Raw genomic sequence first — 22,251 nt, forward strand, 5'->3', positions numbered from 1 at the left:
TCAGCATCACATTTTATCCCCAGTTTTTAGCCAACCCCTACAATGGTTTCTCCCTTATTTCTCCCTTATTTCTCCCTAACTCAACATTTCATTTTTACATCATCACTAATTTAATTGTTTTATTTTTATATATAATAAAGCTAGCTTATTTAATTTATAAAGATAAATCAAATAAATAGTAATAAAGTTCGTTGTATTAAACACGGGTACACATTACAACGAAGAAAATTAAAAAAAAAAAAAGTACACGAATGGAAATAAAAAATCAAAAAAAAAATTCAAAGAAAAAAAAATTCAAGGGCGGTGGGCGCGGTTTCTATTTGCCCACAATTCTTCGATGATATCGTGTTGTAGTGCTTGATGGGCCTCCTTCTGGTGTATGTCCATGAACGCCTGGAACCGTTCATGTTCGTTGTGCGGTACACCCTGGCGGGCGGACTCGGTTGAGACACCGTGACTCGATGATGCAACACTTGGGTCGTTGGTGACGTCGAGGACGCCTTCGTGTTCATCTTCGATGATCATGTTATGCATGATGATGCACGCATACATGATATCGGCAATATCCCCCTGGTAGAAAAAGCGCGTCGGACCCTTTACCAGTGCAAATCGCGATTGGAGCACCCCAAATGCCCTCTCCACATCCTTGCGCGCAGACTCTTGCGCTCGGGCAAAATACCTTCTTCTATCTCCGAGTGGGCATCTGATCGTCTTCAGAAACACGGGCCATTGCGGATAGATGCCGTCAGCCAGGTAGTACCCCATGTTATGCACATTGCCATTGGCCGTGAATTCGATGGAGGGGCCTAATCCGTTGATCCGCTCGTTGAAAAGGGGCGAGGAATTGAGAACATTTAGGTCGTTGTTCGACCCGGCTATACCAAAATAAGCATGCCAAATCCAAAGCCGTTGGTCGGCAACGGCTTCAAGAATGATGGTCGGACTGAGCACGAGACGATGAATCAGAACTCATTTAATAAAGATGGAGAGAAAAAAGATTGAAAATTTGTGTGAATGAAGTTTGTGGGTGATGAATGGAGGAAGAGGATGAAATATTTATAGGGGTGGGATAAAATAGCCGTTCGGCCAAAAAAAAAAAAAAAAATTTTAAAAATCGCCGATTATCGCCGAGCGTCGCCCACAGTGGCCGGCGATCGCTCGGCGATAATCCGGCGATAAATCGCCACTCGGCGAAGCAACGGTAACATTATCGCCGAATTATCGCCGACTTCGCCACAATGGCCGGCGATAATTCGGCGATAATCGGCGATTTATCGCCGAGAATTCGCCACCTCCATTGGGAGTGCTCTTAATTTCTTAGTGTTATTGTCCAACGAAATAGTAATAGTCATTCACATCTAATTATTTTATTAGTACTAAATAATTATTAAAATAGTAATAGTCATTCTTGTATAAAGTATTTTAATAATATTAAATAATTATTTTATTAAATCTATTAAATACCTATAAGTTTAGAATTTAAAAAATATTGTATAAAGTATTATTTAAATACAGGTTAATTCATTATATTAAATTAAATTTTAAATAAACTAATACGTATTAGGTGAAGTTAGAAAGAATACTTCAAAAGCATATTTATGTAATGAATTTAAATAAACTAATATTACCTAACAAGTTGTTTGGAAATTTATGAGAGATTGATAAGAAGATTTGAATATATATTTGCTTAAATCAAGCCATCCATAAGTATACACATAACTTTCCTAAGCAAGTAATTTTTAAATACAAATAAATGTTTCATATGCATAAGGGTAGTATGGTACATGTACAAAACATAAATTTAAATAAAAATTTAAAATAATCTAAAATGACTATTTTAACCTCATTATAGCATTATCGCTTGGAGACATTATGTCTCTAAAACATTTTCCTTTTTTTAATTGCAAAATGAGGTGGAGGCCGACCACCCCCACCGATAAACATGGTCTAATGCACCGGACCGAATCACACCACACATTCTCGCAGTCCGGTTCCCCTCATTCTCTGTTACCAATTCCCTAAAAAGATGCATGCTACGGCTTTAGGAACTGCCCTACTATGTTCAACCCCCAATTTGATTCGATCATTTTTCACTAATTTATATAGTACTAGAATATTTTTCTATAATCAAATGTCAATAATCCCATAAGCAGAACTATTTCAATAGATTCCTGAAATCAGATTTAGCCCAAAACTTTTTGTAGAGTCAGTATTTTGACATTAAACTTTTATTGCTTAATGACTTTATTTACGTGCATAATCATTAAATGCAGTAGATTAATATAAGCTGAGCATTGGTAAAACCGTTTTAAGATCCGAGATTTGGATCCAAACCCGATTACCGGTTGTAGTAAACGCAAAGCAATTACTCAATTTCTCTAACCTACACCCCTTTTCTTATCCCACACCAATGTCGTTAACATTCCCCATTTTTTCACAGATCTAAATCTCGATCAGGGTTTCCGAATTCTGGCACCAATCTCAGATCTCTCCATTCCTTCACCGTCTCCGATCATCGGTGGAGAGGCGATTGGCTAAAAATGCTGACGAAATTCGAGACCAAGAGCAATCGAGTGAAAGGCTTGAGCTTTCACAGCAAGCGTCCATGGATCCTCGCAAGTCTTCACAGCGGCGTGATCCAGCTCTGGGATTATCGCATGGGCACCCTCATCGACCGATTCGATGAGCACGACGGCCCCGTTCGCGGCGTCCATTTCCACAAATCGCAGCCGCTTTTCGTCTCCGGAGGTCCGAATTTTGTCGCCTGTTCATTTTTTTTATTTCCTTTGCCTGGACGATGATTTGGATTGTGTTATTGCAATGCGATCCATGCTTGCTCTGGTGTTTATTTGCGCTTTTCGGAGTTACTTGAGTGATTTTTGCGGATCTGCTGAATTTGGTGGTTGTTGGTTGATTTTTGAATTTTGATTCATGTTGTTGATTTGTGAGTGTATCATTGTTTTGCCAGTTCTGTGATCACTGTAGTGAATTTAATGGTTGATTAGATCCAGTATGCTTTTTGATACTTAACGATTTATTTTCCGTTTAAGTGACTGATAACTGGTTTAATTTTATGTTCACTGTTAGTAAAATAACATTTGCGTTCACCTATTTGGTCCAGTGATTAGAAGATAGTGTGTGTAGATCAGTGCTGATCTTGATTTCCACATCCCATAATTTAGGCCATCTCATCAATGGGGGTGCCATGTTTAGTGTGTCGTTATGTAATTCCAAAAGGTATGGTTTTAGTATCATTCTAACATAGGACTGTTAAGTCAGTGAACCTATATATAGGTCTTAATGTCCTATGCGGTTTCTTTCTGGTTTTCATTTATCTTGGTTGATTGTTAGTGGAATATTGTGTCTTTGGAGCTGAATTTATTCTGTAAGATTTTTCTCATCATGTTCCTTTCACCTTACCGGATCCTTTATAGTCCTATGATCTTTTGTGTAGAACAGACAAAAAAACCAGTGAGTTCAATCTGGTACATCCAGTAATCTAGTTAAGTAGTCATGTTTGTGCATGCTAGTCCAGCTGACTCCTATAGGAAAGTTTGTGAATTAATTTGATGAAACTCGGGGTCCCATTAGATTATTTTGCAGAGTATGATATTTGGATAGATACTAGAGCATTTTTTAATTCATCCACCAATATTTTCTTTCTGCAGGTGATGATTACAAAATTAAGGTGTGGAATTATAAATTGCATAGATGCCTATTTACTCTTCTTGGCCATCTTGACTATATCCGGACTGTCCAATTCCATCATGAGTATCCTTGGATAGTAAGTGCAAGTGATGATCAAACAATCAGAATATGGAACTGGCAGTCACGGACTTGCATTTCTGTGTTAACGGGGCACAACCACTATGTCATGTGTGCTTCATTTCACCCCAAAGAAGACTTGGTTGTTTCAGCCTCTTTGGATCAGACTGTCCGTGTTTGGGATATTGGTGCCTTGAGGAAGAAAACAGTATCTCCTGCTGATGACATTCTGCGATTATCTCAAATGAATGCAGACTTCTTTGGTGGTGTTGATGCTGTTGTGAAGTATGTACTGGAAGGTCATGATCGAGGGGTCAACTGGGCTTCTTTTCATCCAACTCTCCCTCTGATTGTTTCTGGAGCTGATGACCGCCAAGTAAAGATCTGGCGCATGAATGGTATGTCTGCTTGATCTTTGGTGTTTGAAATGCTATTTGTGATATTCTGTTATTTTATAAGAGTAATAAAATGGATATGTATTTATTGTCTGAACAGTTTTGACTTTGATATTGAGAAAAGGTATTGCCCTATCAGTAAAAGGGAGACCTAAACATCTCAATCTTCAATGTTTATGTTGACATGTTTTTCCGGATTTGCTGTAAACCACACTTGATGTTTCTTAAATATAACTTTTAGAAATTGTTTGCTTTAGTTTGCAAAGTGGAGTAGTTGTTAATATTTAAAGGTAAAATCAGATTTAAGCTTTCAATTTTGAGTTGGTGAGTTTTTTTTTTGGAGGGGGGGGGGGGGGTGTTTGCTATGGCATTAGTTTAGGGTAGATCTTGCTTTGCTATTCACACATTTTAAGTTAAGCCCTACTTTGCTCTAGTCATGTGTACATATATATTTCTTCAATAATATCAATATATGATATATATTTTCAGATACAAAAGCTTGGGAGGTGGACACATTGAGAGGTCATATGAATAATGTTTCATGTGTCCTGTTCCATGCAAGGCAGGACATTATTGTATCAAATTCAGAAGATAAGAGCATCAGAGTTTGGGATGCTACTAAAAGAACTGGCCTCCAAACATTTCGCAGGGAGCATGACAGGTTCTGGATCCTCTCTGCCCACCCCGATATGAATCTACTCGCTGCTGGTCATGATAGCGGCATGATTGTTTTTAAGCTTGAGAGAGAGCGCCCTGCCTTTTCTGTCAGTGGGGACTCTGTGTTTTATGTCAAGGACCGGTTTCTGCGCTCTTTTGAGTATTCCACTCAGAAAGATACACAACTGATTCCAATCCGCCGTCCTGGCTCTAATGGTTTGAATCAAGCACCACGAACTCTCTCTTACAGTCCTACTGAGAATGCGATTTTGGTTTGCTCAGATGTGGATGGTGGTTCATATGAGCTCTATGTTATACCCAAAGATAGCTACGGCAGAGGTGACACAGCTCAAGAGGCAAAAAGAGGTGCGGGTGGTTCAGCTGTTTTTGTGGCTCGGAATAGGTTTGCTGTGCTTGAGAAGAGCAGCAACCAAGTCCTGGTCAAGAACCTAAAAAATGAAGTAGTGAAAAAGAGTGTTCTGCCTATCGCTACTGATGCTATATATTATGCTGGTACTGGGAACCTGCTCTGCCGGGCCGAGGACAAGGTTGTCATTTTTGATCTCCAACAAAGAATTGTTCTTGGAGATCTTCAAGCCTCTTTTGTTAGGTATGTGGTTTGGTCTCAGGATATGGAGAGTGTTGCGTTACTGAGCAAGCATTCAATTGTCATTGCTGATAAAAAGCTTGTGCACCGCTGCACTCTTCATGAGACCATTCGTGTCAAGAGCGGATCATGGGATGATAATGGTGTTTTTATCTACACCACACTGACACACATTAAGTACTGCCTGCCTAATGGGGATAGTGGAATTATAAAGACCTTGGATGTTCCAGTGTATGTAACAAAAATATATGGGAATACAATCTTTTGCCTGGACCGAGATGGGAAAAACCGTCCTATCATTATTGATTCCACAGAATATATTTTTAAGCTGTCCCTGCTGAAGAAGAGATATGATCATGTAATGAGCATGATAAAGAATTCGGAACTATGTGGACAAGCCATGATTGCATATTTGCAACAGAAGGGCTTTCCACAAGTTGCTCTCTATTTTGTAAAGGATGAGAGAACTCGCTTCAACTTAGCCCTTGAAAGCGGTAACATTGAGAAAGCCCTAGAATCTGCTAAAAAAATTGACGAGAAGGATTACTGGTACAGGCTAGGAGTAGAGGCTCTTCGGCAGGGAAATGCAGGAATTGTTGAATATGCATACCAGAAGACAAAGAACTTTGAGAGGCTTTCCTTTCATTATCTCATAACTGGAAATCTGGACAAGTTGTCGAAAATGATGAAAATTGCTGAGGTGAAAAATGATGTTATGGGCCAATTTCATGATGCGTTATATCTTGGTGATGTGCGAGAGCGTGTGAAAATTCTGGAGAATGCGGGTCACTTGCCCCTTGCTTGCATAACAGCTTCTATTCATGGGCTCCATGACGTAGTGGAGCGTCTGTCTGCAAACCTGGAAGATAATGTTCCTTCTCTTCCTGAAGGGAAAAAAGCTTCTCTGTTGATACCCCCAAGTCCAGTGCTATGCGCTGGAGATTGGCCTTTATTAATGGTGAGTAAAGGCATATTTGAGGGTTCTCTTGACGATGCTGGTAAAGGTGCAGAAGAAGAGTATGAAGAGGCTGCAGATGCTGATTGGGGTGAGTCGTTGGATATTGGTGATGTGGATAATCTGCAGAATGGAGACATTAATATGGGGCTGGATGTGGAAGATGTGCACAATGAGAATGATGAGGAGGGAGGATGGGATCTTGAGGATCTAGATCTGCCTCCTGATGCCGATACACCAAAGGCGGCTTCTAATGCCCGTTCTTCTGTTTTTGTTTGCCCCACACCTGGTATGCCCGTAAGCCAAATTTGGGTCCAGAAGTCATCTCTTGCTGCTGAACATGCAGCTGCTGGAAACTTTGATACGGCACTGCGTTTATTGAGCCGTCAGTTAGGGATATGCAATTTCGCCCCTCTAAAGTCACAATTTATTGATCTCCAGTTGGGCAGTCACAGTTACTTGCGTGCCTGTACGTCAGCACCTGTAATATCTATTGCAGTAGAGAGAGGCTGGAGTGAATCAGCGAGCCCCAATGTGCGAGGCCCCCCTGCTCTTATCTTCAATTTCTCTCAACTAGACGAGAAGCTGAAGGCTGGTTACAAAGCAACGACCACTGGAAAGTTTTCTGAAGCTCTTCGACATTTCCTGTCAATTCTTCACACAATCCCTCTGGTTGTGGTTGAAACAAGAAGAGAGGTGGATGAAGTGAAGGAATTGGTTATTGTAGTAAAGGAATATATCCTCGGCTTGCAAATGGAGCTTAAGAGGAGGGAACTGAAGGACGATCCAGTTCGTCAGCAGGAACTTGCAGCATATTTCACCCATTGCAAGCTCCAGCCCCCGCACTTGAGACTTGCGCTGACCAGTGCAATGACTGTTTGCTTCAAGGCAAGAAATCTGAGTACTGCAGCCAACTTTGCAAGGCGGCTTCTGGAGAGTAATCCAAATAATGAGAATCAAGCGAGACAGGCTCGCCAGGTTCTCCAGGCTGCTGAAAGGAATATGACGGATGCAACACAGATCAACTATGATTTTAGAAATCCTTTTGTTGTGTGTGGAGCGACTTATGTTCCAATATATAGGGGGCAAAGAGATGTAACCTGCCCCTACTGCACTACACATTTTGTTCCATCTCAGCAAGGACAGCTATGCACTGTTTGTGATCTTGCGGCAGTAGGAGCTGATGCATCTGGCTTGTTTTGTTCTCCTTCGCAAATAAGATGATTTGATTGTACAACTGCTTGTTTCTGTTCTGACCTTTTCACACTTTCAGAAAGTGGCTATGCCTGTGATGACCGTGACGGGCGCCTGGAGAGACTAAGGTAGGAGCTTCAGATTGAGAGCGCGTGGAGAAACTTAAGAGGTAGGAGCTTCAGATTGATTGAGACGCTTCTCTCGGATTTACATATCTGCTCAATATTTTGTTTCCTTCTGCAATCCGTCTGCCTTTTTTTTTATAGTAACAGTTTACATTTCCCTTGTAGTAATAAACTTGTGTAAGATTTTTGACTTTGACCAATTTTATGCAGTGTGGATATTTAGTGTGCGTTACTCGACGTGCATATACCTAGTACCGATGGACCCTAAATGTTATTTTTGCAGATGTAATAGACATATATTTCTTGGATTCAAATTGCTTGTTCACTTATTCTGGTTGCTCTTCGAGGCTATTTTTTTGTTTCAATTATTTATATAAATTTAATGTGTTTGGATGATAGGTGAATTTGTATAAGGATCAGATAACCCGGTAGGCTTTCTTCCCCTTCGAACTGGCATCACTGCCTATTCTTCTTTAAGGGATCATGTTTGTTCTCAAAATGAAATTAACCTGATTGATACCGATTCTACTCTTCGAAAAACCTTCCTTCTACTATTGATCTTAGTTAGTATATCTGTTGTGGGGTTTGGTTATCTGATTTTGTGATGCAATTGTTTCTAGTGAGTAGGGTCTTCTTCTCGTTGATCTCAGTTCGCGTCTGCTCTATTGAAAGGTCAGAATTTTTACGGTGGTTTGTGACAATCCACTAACATTGTTTCCATACCACTATCTACTAACATTACTTCCACCACATTTTCCCTCTCCTGAACTTTATCAATTGCACATTAAAGCTTGTACTATTACAACATTGTCTATTTTTAATGGACGGATATTATTCCTTACATTTTCATGCTTGGGGGCCTTAATAGCTTAATGTCAGCCCTTTGAACTTACTAAAATAGTACCAGACTGTCGAGGTTGGTGGAAAGTGTATAGGACGGTTTGGCTTCCCTTCCCATTTGAAAAGTATGATTAGTAATCGTACGATTTTGGTTTACGTAAATGGTGAATTTGATGATAGTATGATGGAAATTTCAACACCCAATTCGAAGTTTATAAAGAAAAATAATTTCCTCTCAAACACCAATTTCAACTATCTATAAATCTCAACACATTTTGATAATTGAGTTCAAGACTATTCCGAGTTGGTACTTTTTTCTAGATTTAATAATGCTTTTCTCAATGTAAGAAGATGATTACCTAACAATTCTTTAGAACCCTAATGCTCGATTAATAAAATAGTCTTCAATTTTACTTTTATTTGATCAATAAGAGTGAAGTTGAAATCCATGTGACTGAGCCATCCGATGCTGCCCCATACAGGAAGATCCACAGTGGTCGCCTTATTACTTCGCCCTATAGGGTGCCCTATCCTCCACCACATCAGCATTTTGACCTCCTACCCATTCACCTACAGTGGAATGCCCTATAGCCTGCCCTATACTCCGGCTTATAGCATTTTATTTATCTTTTATATTTATTTTACTTTTTATTTAGTATTTGAATATATAATGAAATTGTAATACAACAAAATTTTTAAAAAAACGTCATTTTATTGAGAGTTGAAAGAGAACAATACAAAATACTTATAAAAAACTACAATTCAGCGGCGGTTACGTTCCCAAATTTCTTCAACTATGTCGGACATGAGCCGAGCATGGTCTTGTTGGTTGCGCATTGAGGCCTGTGCCGCTAGAACGTCATTGTAGCCCATCAGTCTTCCTCGAACGTGGGGCGGAGTCGCCGTGCTAGATCCAGCTTCATCATCGCCCCAATCAGTGACACTTCCACCTTCGTGCTCGACTATCATGTTATACAAGATGATGTACGCATACATGACATCGGCGATGACTTCCTTGTACCAGAAACGCGTCGGACCATTCACTGTTGCCCACCACGCTTGGAGCACACCAAATACCCGTTCCACACCCTTCCGTGCAGCCTCCTGCCGTTGCGCAAATAAAGCTCGATGACGATCCGTTGGGCAGCTGATTGTATTAAAAAATACAGACCACCTCGGGTATATGTCATCGGCCAAGTAGTACCCCATATGATGCTTGCGGCCGTTTGCAGTGAACTCGATGGTCGGGCCATTGCCGTTGCATTGCTCGGTGAAGAGATACGATGAGTTCAGGACGTTGATATCGTTGTTCGACCCCGCCATATCGAAGTAAGCATGCCAGATCCAAAGTCGATGGTCAGCGATGGCTTCGAGGATCATTGTCGAGTGGCTGCCCTTGTATCCACTAGTAAATTGGCCTCTCCACACCGTCGGACAATTCTTCCACTCCCAGTGCATACAATCTATGCTCCTAGCATTCTAGGAAAGCCGTGCACCATCTCGTGCATGTTCATCAGGGCCTGACAATCTTCAGTAGTCTGCTTTTGCAAATATGTGTTGTGGAAAGCCTCCACAACTCCCCTGCAAAATTTCTTCAGGCACTCGCGCTAGTTGTCTCCCCGACATGAAGGTACTCGTCGAACATGTTTGTCGTGGTGCCGTAGGCCAACTGTCAGATTGCAACTGTGCACTTCTGCAACGGCATAAGTCCGGGTCTGCCGATACCATCTTCCCAATACTGGAAGTATTGATCACGTGCCTCCAATGTGTGGACAATGCGGAGAAAAAGATCCCTACACATTCTAAACCGGTGGTGAAAAACTGTCGAGCCCCATTGTGGTTCCTCGGCAAAATAGTCTACGAATAGACATTGGTGAGCAAAGTCGTGCTCGCGGCGGACAAATGTCCGACGTCGAATCGGCCTCTGGATCTGCTCCGCTTGGACCTACTCCACCGCTTCACGCTCGCACTCCATTTTGGCCAAACACTCAGCCTCGTGAACGCAATCGAATAAGGCCCAAGTCAAGTTCCGAGTAATGCCCTCCGAGCTACTCCAGGTACTCCAGTCGTTGCCATGTCTCATTTTTTTAGTGAGAGAAAGATTGGTGTGGGGGAAAAGAGAATTGATGAGAGATGAGAGAGAAAAGTGTGGAAAATGGAATGAGAAATGTGAGGTATATACAGATAAGAAATAAATAAAAAAAAAAACGCGTTGCATCGTCCGCGTGACCCGCAATGGGGCGGATGATGCATCGGGCATCATCCGCAAAGCTACAATGGCGAACGATAGCACGCACGATGCATCGGGCGGACAATCTAAAGACAGTATGATGAAAGACAAACCTATGTTTGTCTTGAAGCTCCATCTAAGTCAAAATATACTTATTGATTTTTACATGTTGAGACATGTATATAGTTCTTTTTTGTAAGTAAAAATAAATCTTACTTTACCATGAGTCCATGATGTATTGTTGCACATGTCAATTGTCATAGAGGACAACGTAGTTTAGATTTATGGACACTATATATCTTTCTCTTATGCAAAATAAATGCTACGCCCTTAGGAATTGAGGAATGGTCAATGCTAGCTTAGCCTACTATGTTCAACCCTCAATTGGCCAATTTTATCCCGAAATCAAAACTTGAACTAGTTTTAACTTTTAAGCGTAATTTATTTAGTCAACTTATTTTGGTTCAATAGATTTCTGTGATTTAGCCCAAAACTTTGTTGAAGCATGTGTAGAACCGGTATTTTGACATTAATTTTTTATTGCTTATGAAATTATTTAGGTGCTTAGTGATTAAATACAGTAGATTAATATGTTGTATAGGGAGTACTAAGTAGTAACCATAAGCGGTAAGCATGTAAGCATTGGTAATACCGTTTTAAGATATTCGAGATTTGGATCTAAACTCCTGTGGCAAAATGCAACGCAAGGATGTTATGCAAATCTCCTTCGTCCCTTTGCAAATATAAACAAATAATATAACTCTAAAATTCAGTGGATGATAGGGATCCAACCTCAAAACGCAAAGCAATAACTCAATTTCTCTACCCTACGGCCTACACCCCCTCTCTTATTCCACAACCATTTAGTTAACATTCCCCATTTTTTCACGGATGCTCCGTCCTCCATCCGTTCCTAAAAGTTTGTCCCATTTTTCTATTTTCCTCCGTTCCATAAAATTTGTTCCATTTCACTTTTTATCATCTTTTGTAGTGGATCCATAGTCCAATGACTCATTCCTACTCACATTTTATTATAAAACTAATATATAAAAGTAAGACACATATTTCACTAACTTTTCATTATATTTCTTAAAACAAAATGGAACAATATTTAGGGGACGGAGGGAGTATAAAGACTATCTCCGATTATATAAACTAGACAATCAGCTTAAATGTACTTTAAAATTAATTATATTTTTAGTTTTCACTTTGTCCCATAAAAATATATGCATTTCATTTTAGAAAGTTATATTAAATTAATAATGTAAGTCTCATTATACATTAAGGTAGTGTTCGGTTTCCTAGATAAAAAATACTAAGTTAATTTAAGATTGAGTTGTGAGATTATTTTAGTCATAGAGGGCTGACTAGAGTATCGGAGGGCTATGACTAATTATCCCATAAGTACCCATTTAGGATTGAGTTGGGGGACTAAATCTTATTAACTAAACACATTACTAATTTAATTTTGGGATACAATTTTATAAACCGAACACCCCCTGACACTATTTTAAATTTTCACCCCCTGACACTATTTTAAATTTTTAACTATCATTTTCTTCCTCTCTTTTATTTTACCAATTTTATCTTAATTTTAGTGTGAGGATTGGAGTAGGAGATGTTGTAGGAAAAGTTGTAGGTGATCCTCGTTGATGGGACGAAAGGAGTATTATAAGTTTATATTAATACAAAACTAAAATCTTTTTCAAAATTTGTGATTAAAGAGAATTTAAGTGTGGGGTAAATAGTTGTACTCCACAGTACTGAGCAGTTAGCATGTTGAATTTATTGTAAATGGTGGGAAATACTCTAAATCTTGATCAGGGTTTCCGAATTCTGGCACCAACCTCAGATCTCTCCATTCCTTCACCGTCCCCGATCGTCGGTGGAGAGACGATTGGCTGAAAATGCTGACGAAATTCGAGACTAAGAGCAATCGAGTGAAAGGCTTGAGCTTTCACAGCAAGCGCCCATGGATCCTCGCAAGTCTTCACAGCGGCGTGATCCAGCTCTGGGATTACCGCATGGGCACCCTCATCGACCGATTCGATGAGCACGACGGCCCCGTTCGGGGCGTCCATTTCCACAAATCCCAGCCGCTTTTCGTCTCCGGAGGTCCGAATTTTGTCGCCTTCTCATTTTTTTATTTCCTTCTGGACGTTTTTTGGGATTGTGTTATTGCAATGCGATCCATGCTTGCTCTGTTGTGTATTTGCGCTTTTCGGAGTTACTTGAGTGTTTTTTTGCGGATCTGTTGATTTCGATGGTTGTTGGTTGATTTTTTAATTTTGATTCATGTTGTTGATTTGTGACTGTATCATTGTTTTTCCAGTTCTGTGATCACTGTAGTGAATTTACTGGATTATTAGATCCAGTATGCTTTTTTATGCTAAACCGTTTGTTTTCTGTTTAAGTGACTGATTACCGGTTTAATTTTATGTTCACTGTTAGTAAAATAACATCCTAGTTCATGTATCTGGTCCAGTAATTAGAAGACAGTGTGTGTAGTTCAGTGCTGATCTTGACTTCCACGTCCCATAATTTAGGCCATCTCATCAATGGGGGTACCATGTTTAGTGTGTCGTTATGTAATTCCAAAAGGTGTGGGTTTTTTATCATTCTAACATAGGGCTGTTAAGTCAGTGAACCTATCTATAGGTCTTCATGTCCTATGCGGTTTCTCTCCGGTTTTCATTTATTTTGATTAATGCTAGAGGAATATTGTGCCTTTGGAGCTGTGGATTTGATTCTGTAAGATTTTTCTCATCTTGTTAATTTCACCTTACAAGATCCTTTATAGTATGATCTTTTGCGTAGTATAGACAGACACTAGCGAGTTTCAATCTGATGCATCTAGCAATCTAGTTAATTAGCTATCTTTGTGAATGTCATGCCGTTCACTCTTTTTCTCATAGTAGTCAAAGGTATTCCGGCTCTATGTCTTTCCCACTTGCTTGTTATTTTTGTGGTATGTTCCTTTGTGAATAGAACAGATACACATTTTAAAGTCCACAAATAGCAACTAATTTCATTGTGCCTACCAACTCTTATCAATAGGAGGTCTTTGTGCCTCAGGTTTACATAACACTTTTGATGATTGTCCTTTGTTGGTCATGACAATAGATTGATATGTAACTCTTAGTCGAGCTGACTCCTACATAAAAGTACATGAATTAATTTGATGAAACTCAAGGTCCCATTAGAATAGTTTGCGGAGTATGATTGGTGGATTGATACTAGAGCATTTTTTATTCATGCACCAATATTTTCTTTTTTCAGGTGATGATTACAAAATTAAGGTGTGGAATTATAAATTGCATAGGTGCCTATTTACTCTTCTTGGCCATCTTGACTATATCCGGACTGTCCAATTCCATCATGAGTATCCTTGGATAGTAAGTGCAAGTGATGATCAGACAATCAGAATATGGAACTGGCAGTCACGGACTTGCATTTCTGTGTTAACGGGGCACAACCACTATGTCATGTGTGCTTCATTTCACCCCAAAGAAGACTTGGTTGTTTCAGCCTCTTTGGATCAGACTGTCCGTGTTTGGGATATTGGTGCCTTGAGGAAGAAAACAGTATCTCCTGCTGATGACATTCTACGATTATCTCAAATGAATGCAGACTTCTTTGGTGGTGTTGATGCTGTTGTGAAGTATGTACTGGAAGGTCATGATCGAGGGGTCAACTGGGCTTCTTTTCATCCAACTCTCCCTCTGATTGTTTCTGGAGCTGATGACCGCCAAGTAAAGATCTGGCGCATGAATGGTATGTTAGCTTGATCACTAATGTTTGAAGTACTACTTGAGATATACTGTTACTTTATAACAGTAATATAAAGTATGTGTATTTATTGTCTGGGAGATTTTTTTTATATCAAGAAAGGTACTACCCTTTTGGGTAAAGGGAGACCTATACATCTCATCTTCAATGTTTATGTTGACTTGGTCGTCCGGATTTGCTGTAAACCACTCTTGATGTTTAACTTTTAGAATTTTTTTCTTTCGGTTTACAGAGTAGCTATGATTTGTGTCAGTTCATCACATGACAGATATATGTTTTCAATTTTGAGTTGGTGAGTTTTTTTTAGGTTTTCTATGCCGTTAGTTTAGGATTACAAGATGGTGTTGTTTGCTGCTAATTGCGACACTTCCAATTAGCTAAATTGAGAATGTAGGAATTGAGTTATTCAGACATTTTATGTAAAGTCCTACTTTGCTCTAGTCATGTATACATGTATAGTTATTCAATAATATCACTACATGATATATTTTTCAGATACAAAAGCTTGGGAGGTGGACACATTGAGAGGACACATGAATAATGTTTCCTGTGTCCTGTTCCATTCAAGGCAGGACATTATTGTATCAAATTCAGAAGATAAGAGCATCAGAGTTTGGGATGCTACTAAAAGAACTGGCTTGCAGACATTTCGCAGGGAGCATGACAGGTTCTGGATCCTCTCTGCCCACCCCGAGATGAATCTACTTGCTGCTGGTCATGATAGTGGCATGATTGTTTTTAAGCTTGAGAGAGAACGCCCTGCCTTTTCTGTCAGTGGGGACTCTGTGTTTTATGTCAAGGACCGGTTTCTGCGCTCTTTTGAGTATTCCACTCAGAAAGATACACAACTGATTCCAATCCGTCGTCCTGGCTCTAATGGTTTGAATCAAGCGCCACGAACTCTCTCTTACAGTCCTACTGAGAATGCGATTTTGGTTTGCTCAGATGTGGATGGTGGTTCATATGAGCTCTATGTTATACCCAAAGATAGCTACGGCAGAGGTGACACAGCTCAAGAGGCAAAAAGAGGTGCGGGTGGTTCAGCTGTTTTTGTGGCTCGGAATAGGTTTGCTGTGCTTGAGAAGAGCAGCAACCAAGTCCTGGTCAAGAACCTAAAAAATGAAGTAGTGAAAAAGAGTGTTCTGCCTATCGCTACTGATGCTATATATTATGCTGGTACTGGGAACCTGCTCTGCCGGGCCGAGGACAAGGTTGTCATTTTTGATCTCCAACAAAGAATTGTTCTTGGAGATCTTCAAGCCTCTTTTGTTAGGTATGTGGTTTGGTCTCAGGATATGGAGAGTGTTGCGTTACTGAGCAAGCATTCAATTGTCATTGCTGATAAAAAGCTTGTGCACCGCTGCACTCTTCATGAGACCATTCGTGTCAAGAGCGGATCATGGGATGATAATGGTGTTTTTATCTACACCACACTGACACACATTAAGTACTGCCTGCCTAATGGGGATAGTGGAATTATAAAGACCTTGGATGTTCCAGTGTATGTAACAAAGATATATGGGAATACAATCTTTTGCCTGGACCGAGATGGGAAAAACCGTCCTATCATTATTGATTCCACAGAATATATTTTTAAGCTGTCCCTGCTGAAGAAGAGATATGATCATGTAATGAGCATGATAAAGAATTCGGAACTATGTGGACAAGCCATGATTGCATATTTGCAACAGAAGGGCTTCCCACAAGTTGCTCTCTATTTTGTAAAGGATGAGAGAACTCGCTTCAACTTAGCCCTTGAAAGCGGTAACATTGAGAAAGCCCTAGAATCTGCTAAAAAAATTGACGAGAAGGATTACTGGTACAGGCTAGGAGTAGAGGCTCTTCGGCAGGGAAATGCAGGAATTGTTGAATATGCATACCAGAAGACAAAGAACTTTGAGAGGCTTTCTTTTCATTATCTCATAACTGGCAATCTGGACAAGTTGTCGAAAATGATGAAAATTGCTGAGGTGAAAAATGATGTTATGGGCCAATTTCATGATGCGTTATATCTTGGTGATGTGCGAGAGCGTGTGAAAATTCTGGAGAATGCGGGTCACTTGCCCCTTGCTTGCATAACAGCTTCTATTCATGGGCTCCATGACGTAGTGGAGCGTCTGTCTGCAAACCTGGAAGATAATGTTCCTTCTCTTCCTGAAGGGAGAAAAGCTTCTCTGTTGATCCCCCCAAGTCCAGTGCTATGCGCTGGAGATTGGCCTTTATTAATGGTGAGTAAAGGCATATTTGAGGGTTCTCTTGACGATGCAGGTAAAGGTGCAGAAGAAGAGTATGAAGAGGCTGCAGATGCTGATTGGGGTGAGTCGTTGGATATTGGTGATGTGGATAATCTGCAGAATGGAGACATTAATATGGGGCTGGATGTGGAAGATGTGCACAATGAGAATGATGAGGAGGGAGGATGGGATCTTGAGGATCTAGATCTGCCTCCTGATGCCGATACACCAAAGGCGGCTACTAATGCCCGTTCTTCTGTTTTTGTTTGCCCCACACCTGGTATGCCCGTAAGCCAAATTTGGGTCCAGAAGTCATCTCTTGCTGCTGAACATGCAGCTGCTGGAAACTTTGATACGGCACTGCGTTTATTGAGCCGTCAGTTAGGGATATGCAATTTCGCCCCTCTAAAGTCACAATTTATTGATCTTCAGTTGGGCAGTCACAGTTACTTGCGTGCCTGTACGTCAGCACCTGTAATATCTATTGCAGTAGAGAGAGGCTGGAGTGAATCAGCGAGCCCCAATGTGCGAGGCCCCCCTGCTCTTATCTTCAATTTCTCTCAACTAGACGAGAAGCTGAAGGCTGGTTACAAAGCAACGACCACTGGAAAGTTTTCTGAAGCTCTTCGACATTTCCTGTCAATTCTTCACACAATCCCTCTGGTTGTGGTTGAAACAAGAAGAGAGGTGGATGAAGTGAAGGAATTGGTTATTGTAGTAAAGGAATATATCCTCGGCTTGCAAATGGAGCTTAAGAGGAGGGAACTGAAGGACGATCCAGTTCGTCAGCAGGAACTTGCAGCATATTTCACCCATTGCAAGCTCCAGCCCCCGCACTTGAGACTTGCGCTGACCAGTGCAATGACTGTTTGCTTCAAGGCAAGAAATCTGAGTACTGCAGCCAACTTTGCAAGGCGGCTTCTGGAGAGTAATCCAAATAATGAGAATCAAGCGAGACAGGCTCGCCAGGTTCTCCAGGCTGCTGAAAGGAATATGACGGATGCAACACAGATCAACTATGATTTTAGAAATCCTTTTGTTGTGTGTGGAGCGACTTATGTTCCAATATATAGGGGGCAAAGAGATGTAACCTGCCCCTACTGCACTACACATTTTGTTCCATCTCAGCAAGGACAGCTATGCACTGTTTGTGATCTTGCGGCAGTAGGAGCTGATGCATCTGGCTTGTTTTGTTCTCCTTCGCAAATAAGATGATTTGATTGTACAACTGCTTGTTTCTGGTCTGACCTCTTCACACTTTCAGAAAGTGGCTATGCCTGTGATGACCGTGAGGGGCGCATGGAGTGATTAAGGTAGGAGCTTCAGATTCTGAGCACCTGGAGGGACTTAAGAGGTAGGAGCTTCAGATTGATTGAGATGCTTCTCTCGGATTTACATATCTGCTCAATATTTTGTTTCCTTCTGCAATCGTCTGCCTTTTTTTATGGTAGCAGTTTTACATTTCCCTTGTAATAAACTTGTGTAGTATTTTCTACTTTGCCCATTTTTATGCAGTGTGGATATGTAGTGTGTGTTACTCGACTTGCATTTACCTAGTACCGAGGGGGACCCTAAATGTTAGTGCTATTTTTGCAGATGTAATAGACATATATTTCTTGGATTCAAATTGCTTGTTCACTAATTCTGGTTGCTCTTAGAGGCTATTCTTTTTTTGTTTCAATTGTTTTGAACATAGAAAGTTAGTGTGTTTTAGATGACAGATGAATTTGTGCAAGGATCAGATACCCTGGGAGGCTTTCTTCCCCTTCGAGCTGACATCACTGACTATTCTTCCTAAAGGGATCTATGTTTGTTCTCAAAACGAAATTAACCTGATTGATACCGATTTTCTCAGCGGGGGCTAAGCTTTCGAAAAACCTTCCTTCTAGATCTTGTCAGTCTGTGTATCTGTCGGGGTATAATATTCCAGTTCAGAATTTATCAAAGTTCGATCTGATCTTGTGGTTTATTGTTTTTAGTGAGTAGGGCCTCCTTCTCGTTGATCTCAGGGTGATTCGTCAACATATATATTCTTCCTTATATTTTCATGCTTGAGAGATTAATAGATCAGTGTCATCCCTATTTATTTACTAGAAGAGTATCAGTTTGTGAAGGTTGGTAGAAAGTGTATAGAAGAGGGATTCCCATTAGGAAATTTTGATTAAGTAATCGTTTTATTTTGGTTTAAGTAAATGGCGAATTTGATGATAGTATGATGGGAATGGCAGATGGGTTTGAATCAATTGATGATTATTTCTAGTATCATTATTGTGAAAATATGCAGAATAATCTATAAATTTGTCAAGTCACGCCTCCAACACGCAATGTAAGATAAATTTGTGATGGAAATCTATCGGATTGGATGAAAAATTTATACAGTCCAGTAAAGTTCATCACTTTCCATGCAACCGTAAAAATTCATGGAACAAACTAAACTATTTTAAAAGTTCATGATTTTACAATCAATTTACCTTAGAAATAATGTTCAATAATGTTCTACTCTAATTTGATTAAAAAAATTGAAATCCATGTGACTGAGCCGTCCGATGCTTCTCCATATTAGTACACCTACTAATTTATTTTTCTTGTTGGTTTATTGTTAAAGGAAGTGTAGGTGGGTATGATTTTGATTCGTCGAGCCAACTTTTTCACATTCGAAATGCCCTATTTCACGTTTTATCATTGCACGTATTTAAGTAAATGAAAATGTTTGCTATTTTATTTCTTAATCATTACTGAAAAATATAAAATATGATAGGCAAATCCTTGAAGCAATATTTTCTGAGCTTAATCCTCACCCATTTATCAAATTTTTAATGATCTTATCGGCTGGTGGTAATTTACCCTCTGCATTCTTATTTGCAGATTTACACGATTAAATATTAAATGTAGATCCAATTAACTTTCCTATAATCGATAGTATTGGACAATGAATGAATCCGAATACCAATAATGATATGAAATGTTTCTAATTTTCACACCAAGCAGAAATCACGAGGTCCGAATTTAAAATTTTTAAAAATTAAGCAGAAAAGGAAAAATGAAATAATACCTGAAAAACTCTATCGTAAATAAGTCAAAAATTTATCTATATAATAAAAAACCAACAATGAGCAGTATAACTACTAAGATTAAACAAATGAAATTCTACAAGAATAACAAATTCATTCCTACATCAAGAAAAAATTGATTCCTTTTTCAGCACAAAGATTATGAAAGCACTCTCAACAATTTGGGAGGATACATACTAGTATAATAATGGCCCATAGAGCATCATCACATTGAGCAAGAGATTCTGCAAGTTCAACAGCTGAAATAATAATAGTATAAGATTCTTTGGAGTTTCGGACAACATTAACAGCATCTACACAACATTACATATGCAGGCAGCTAAATCCTAAGATTACAACATGAGCAATGCACACTTCTTAAATACACAGTATGTGCATATACATGTAAATATTTGGAAATACTGGAATAGTTACTGAGAGTTGAGACTGACTGCAGTCACAGTTGATACCATGGACTCCACTCCACAAAGATTATGGCCCCTGCAGATCTTATAGTAGCCGTCCTCACCCCAGCTTTGCCCCCATGAATTCTTGATGATCCAGTATGGCTTATCCTTGAGGCGGATGGGTGCATACCCAGCTGCACCGTATCCCACTAGAAGCACACCGTGATCCAAAGATTTTCCGCAGATGTAAGGGCACGAAACCCCTTTTATGTATGTCTGCATCCAGAGTGCATTGATCCCCACTACAACAAGGTACACAATCAGCATAAGCTTTTATTTATTTTAGAGTGGTGAAAATTGAACATAACTGCGACTGGTACCTGCAAGAGGGCCATGCTTAACCAGATTTGCTGCAATTTGATCGTCGTCAAGAGAGACAACGCTGAAGTTGGATACACCGGCAACAATTCCATTCTGGTTAAATTTGCATTGACCATCAACTCCGGTGTAAGGATAATCCTTCTCTGTTTGGACTCCACCAGCCTTGAGGATGTATTCAAATGCATTGTTCATTAGCCCGCCATTGCAGCCAGAATCGCAGGAATTACGCTCAGCTGGATCACACTGCAGGGAAGGAAAAGAAGGTTTGGTGTCTCGACAAATACCAGCAAGTTTAGGATATGTGCTTAAAATGATATATCTTGCAGTATGTAAAAGACAAATCTTTAAGGATTAACTACCAATTTACAAGTTTCCTATTCAACAAAATCCCAAAATAAGATGATAACAAGTGGCACAAAGCTTGTCATCTATTAGACGAAAACTCTCTCAGGACGGTAGAGTTCAGTACTAACATGTGCATCATATCATATAAATTCAAGTAGTAGGGTCTAACTAACTACAACAAACTTATTGATGACAGTCCTTAACAACGGTAACTAACAGAATTAGTGAATAGTGAAAAAGCTCAGGAACAGATCAAAGCAGATAATCCAGCTTCCTAACTCAATGCGCATATTTCATTACTTATGCAGAAAACTAAACAAGACGGACCTCATGATCACAATCCACAAGCTGCTGCTCACTGAGGCTCACGAGCTCCCCTGTAGCTAGATAGTGTGCTCCTTCCAGCGCACCAATTGTACTAAACGACCAACACGATCCGCAAGAACCCTGTTTTACAACCCTCACCCATTAGAATCACTCCAATCAATTGATTATATGCGGCATAAATCATAGTAGCATACGAATTTTGATAGCAATTAAACAATCCAACTATTTGCCCACAGCAGCTTTCCCGAAAAAGTAATGATATGTGCAAGTGCTTTAAAGAAAAAGGAAACAAAAACATCTTATAAGTGCGATTCATCGATAAAACAGGGTATCGCAGGAAAAAATTCAGGACAAACCCTAGGTCAACGCTAGATAGAGGGGGGGAAACGCAATTGGTAACGCCAAATCCAATTAATTGAAGATATACTCGAAGAAAAGCTGATAAAACAAAACCTGATCCTTAACAGCACCAACAGCTCCGTGCTCTCTCCAATCGAAGTCAGCAGGAAGATCGGTGGTCGGGAGCTTGGGCGCCTGCTGCGCGTCGGCCGGCAGCTTGAGGCGCTGCTTGTGGAGGCCTAGGTAGTTCCTCTCGAACTCCTCGGGGGTGAGGTCGGAGAATTTGGTGACGCCGTGGACGGCGGAGGGATCGAGGAGCTGGTTGCGCTTGGCGCGGCGCAGGTTAGCCTTGAAGACGGAGAATCGGTAGTCGTGCTCCTCCTGGGTGGGGTAGGCCTTGCTGTACTTGGACTTGAAGAGGGTGAAGTGGTGGTCGGCGTGGAGGAGCTGGTCCACGGCCTCCTCGCCCTCGGATACGACCTGGCGGATGAGAGGATCGTCGGCGGCGGGGAAGGACGCCAGCGCGGAGGATAGGATGGACAAAGTGAGGAGAAGAGAGAAAGTCAAAGGAGCCATTGTTAATGGAGTGGAGAAGAAGGAATCAGAGTGAT

The 22,251-nt window shown here is 40.3% G+C and overlaps 4 protein-coding genes across 5 annotated transcripts; 2 read left to right on the top strand and 2 right to left on the bottom strand.

Moving 5' to 3' along the window:
• The first annotated feature begins 2,359 nt into the window (after window positions 1–2,359).
• LOC125218823 (coatomer subunit alpha-1-like) lies at window positions 2,360–8,027 on the top strand. 2 transcript variants are annotated; one of them, XR_007176032.2, is made up of 4 exons: window positions 2,360–2,748; window positions 3,669–4,163; window positions 4,650–7,742; window positions 7,909–8,027. XR_007176032.2 is itself a non-coding variant. In XM_048120602.2 (3 exons), exons 1-3 carry the CDS (start codon window positions 2,541–2,543, stop codon window positions 7,601–7,603), a joined length of 3,657 nt encoding a protein of 1,218 aa, XP_047976559.1. In that variant the 5' UTR covers window positions 2,360–2,540; the 3' UTR covers window positions 7,604–8,027. The 2 variants fall into 2 exon arrangements, 1 of the variants encoding a protein (XP_047976559.1); XM_048120602.2 differs by having other exon boundaries at window positions 4,650–8,027.
• A 1,273-nt stretch (window positions 8,028–9,300) lies between these two features.
• Window positions 9,301–9,918, bottom strand: LOC125220510 (uncharacterized). Its single transcript, XM_048122673.2, has one exon. It carries the CDS (start codon window positions 9,916–9,918, stop codon window positions 9,301–9,303), a length of 618 nt encoding a protein of 205 aa, XP_047978630.2.
• A 2,600-nt stretch (window positions 9,919–12,518) lies between these two features.
• Window positions 12,519–18,448, top strand: LOC125218824 (coatomer subunit alpha-1-like). Its single transcript, XM_048120603.2, has 3 exons — window positions 12,519–12,883; window positions 14,048–14,542; window positions 15,053–18,448. The coding sequence occupies exons 1-3, from the start codon at window positions 12,676–12,678 to the stop codon at window positions 18,004–18,006; spliced, it is 3,657 nt and encodes a 1,218-aa protein (XP_047976560.1). The 5' UTR covers window positions 12,519–12,675; the 3' UTR covers window positions 18,007–18,448.
• Window positions 18,449–20,084: 1,636 nt separating this feature from the next.
• LOC125222035 (putative cysteine protease RD19C) lies at window positions 20,085–22,251 on the bottom strand. The gene is made up of 4 exons (XM_048124429.2): window positions 21,755–22,251; window positions 21,302–21,421; window positions 20,629–20,872; window positions 20,085–20,550 (listed from the first exon to the last, which is right to left on the bottom strand). Exons 1-4 carry the CDS (start codon window positions 22,214–22,216, stop codon window positions 20,273–20,275), a joined length of 1,104 nt encoding a protein of 367 aa, XP_047980386.1. The 5' UTR covers window positions 22,217–22,251; the 3' UTR covers window positions 20,085–20,272.

This window comes from Salvia hispanica, chromosome 1 (genome assembly GCF_029641045.1).
Source record: "Salvia hispanica isolate PSC_SH4W2 chromosome 1, Shi_PSC_v1, whole genome shotgun sequence".
Lineage (NCBI taxonomy): Eukaryota > Viridiplantae > Streptophyta > Magnoliopsida > Lamiales > Lamiaceae > Salvia > Salvia hispanica.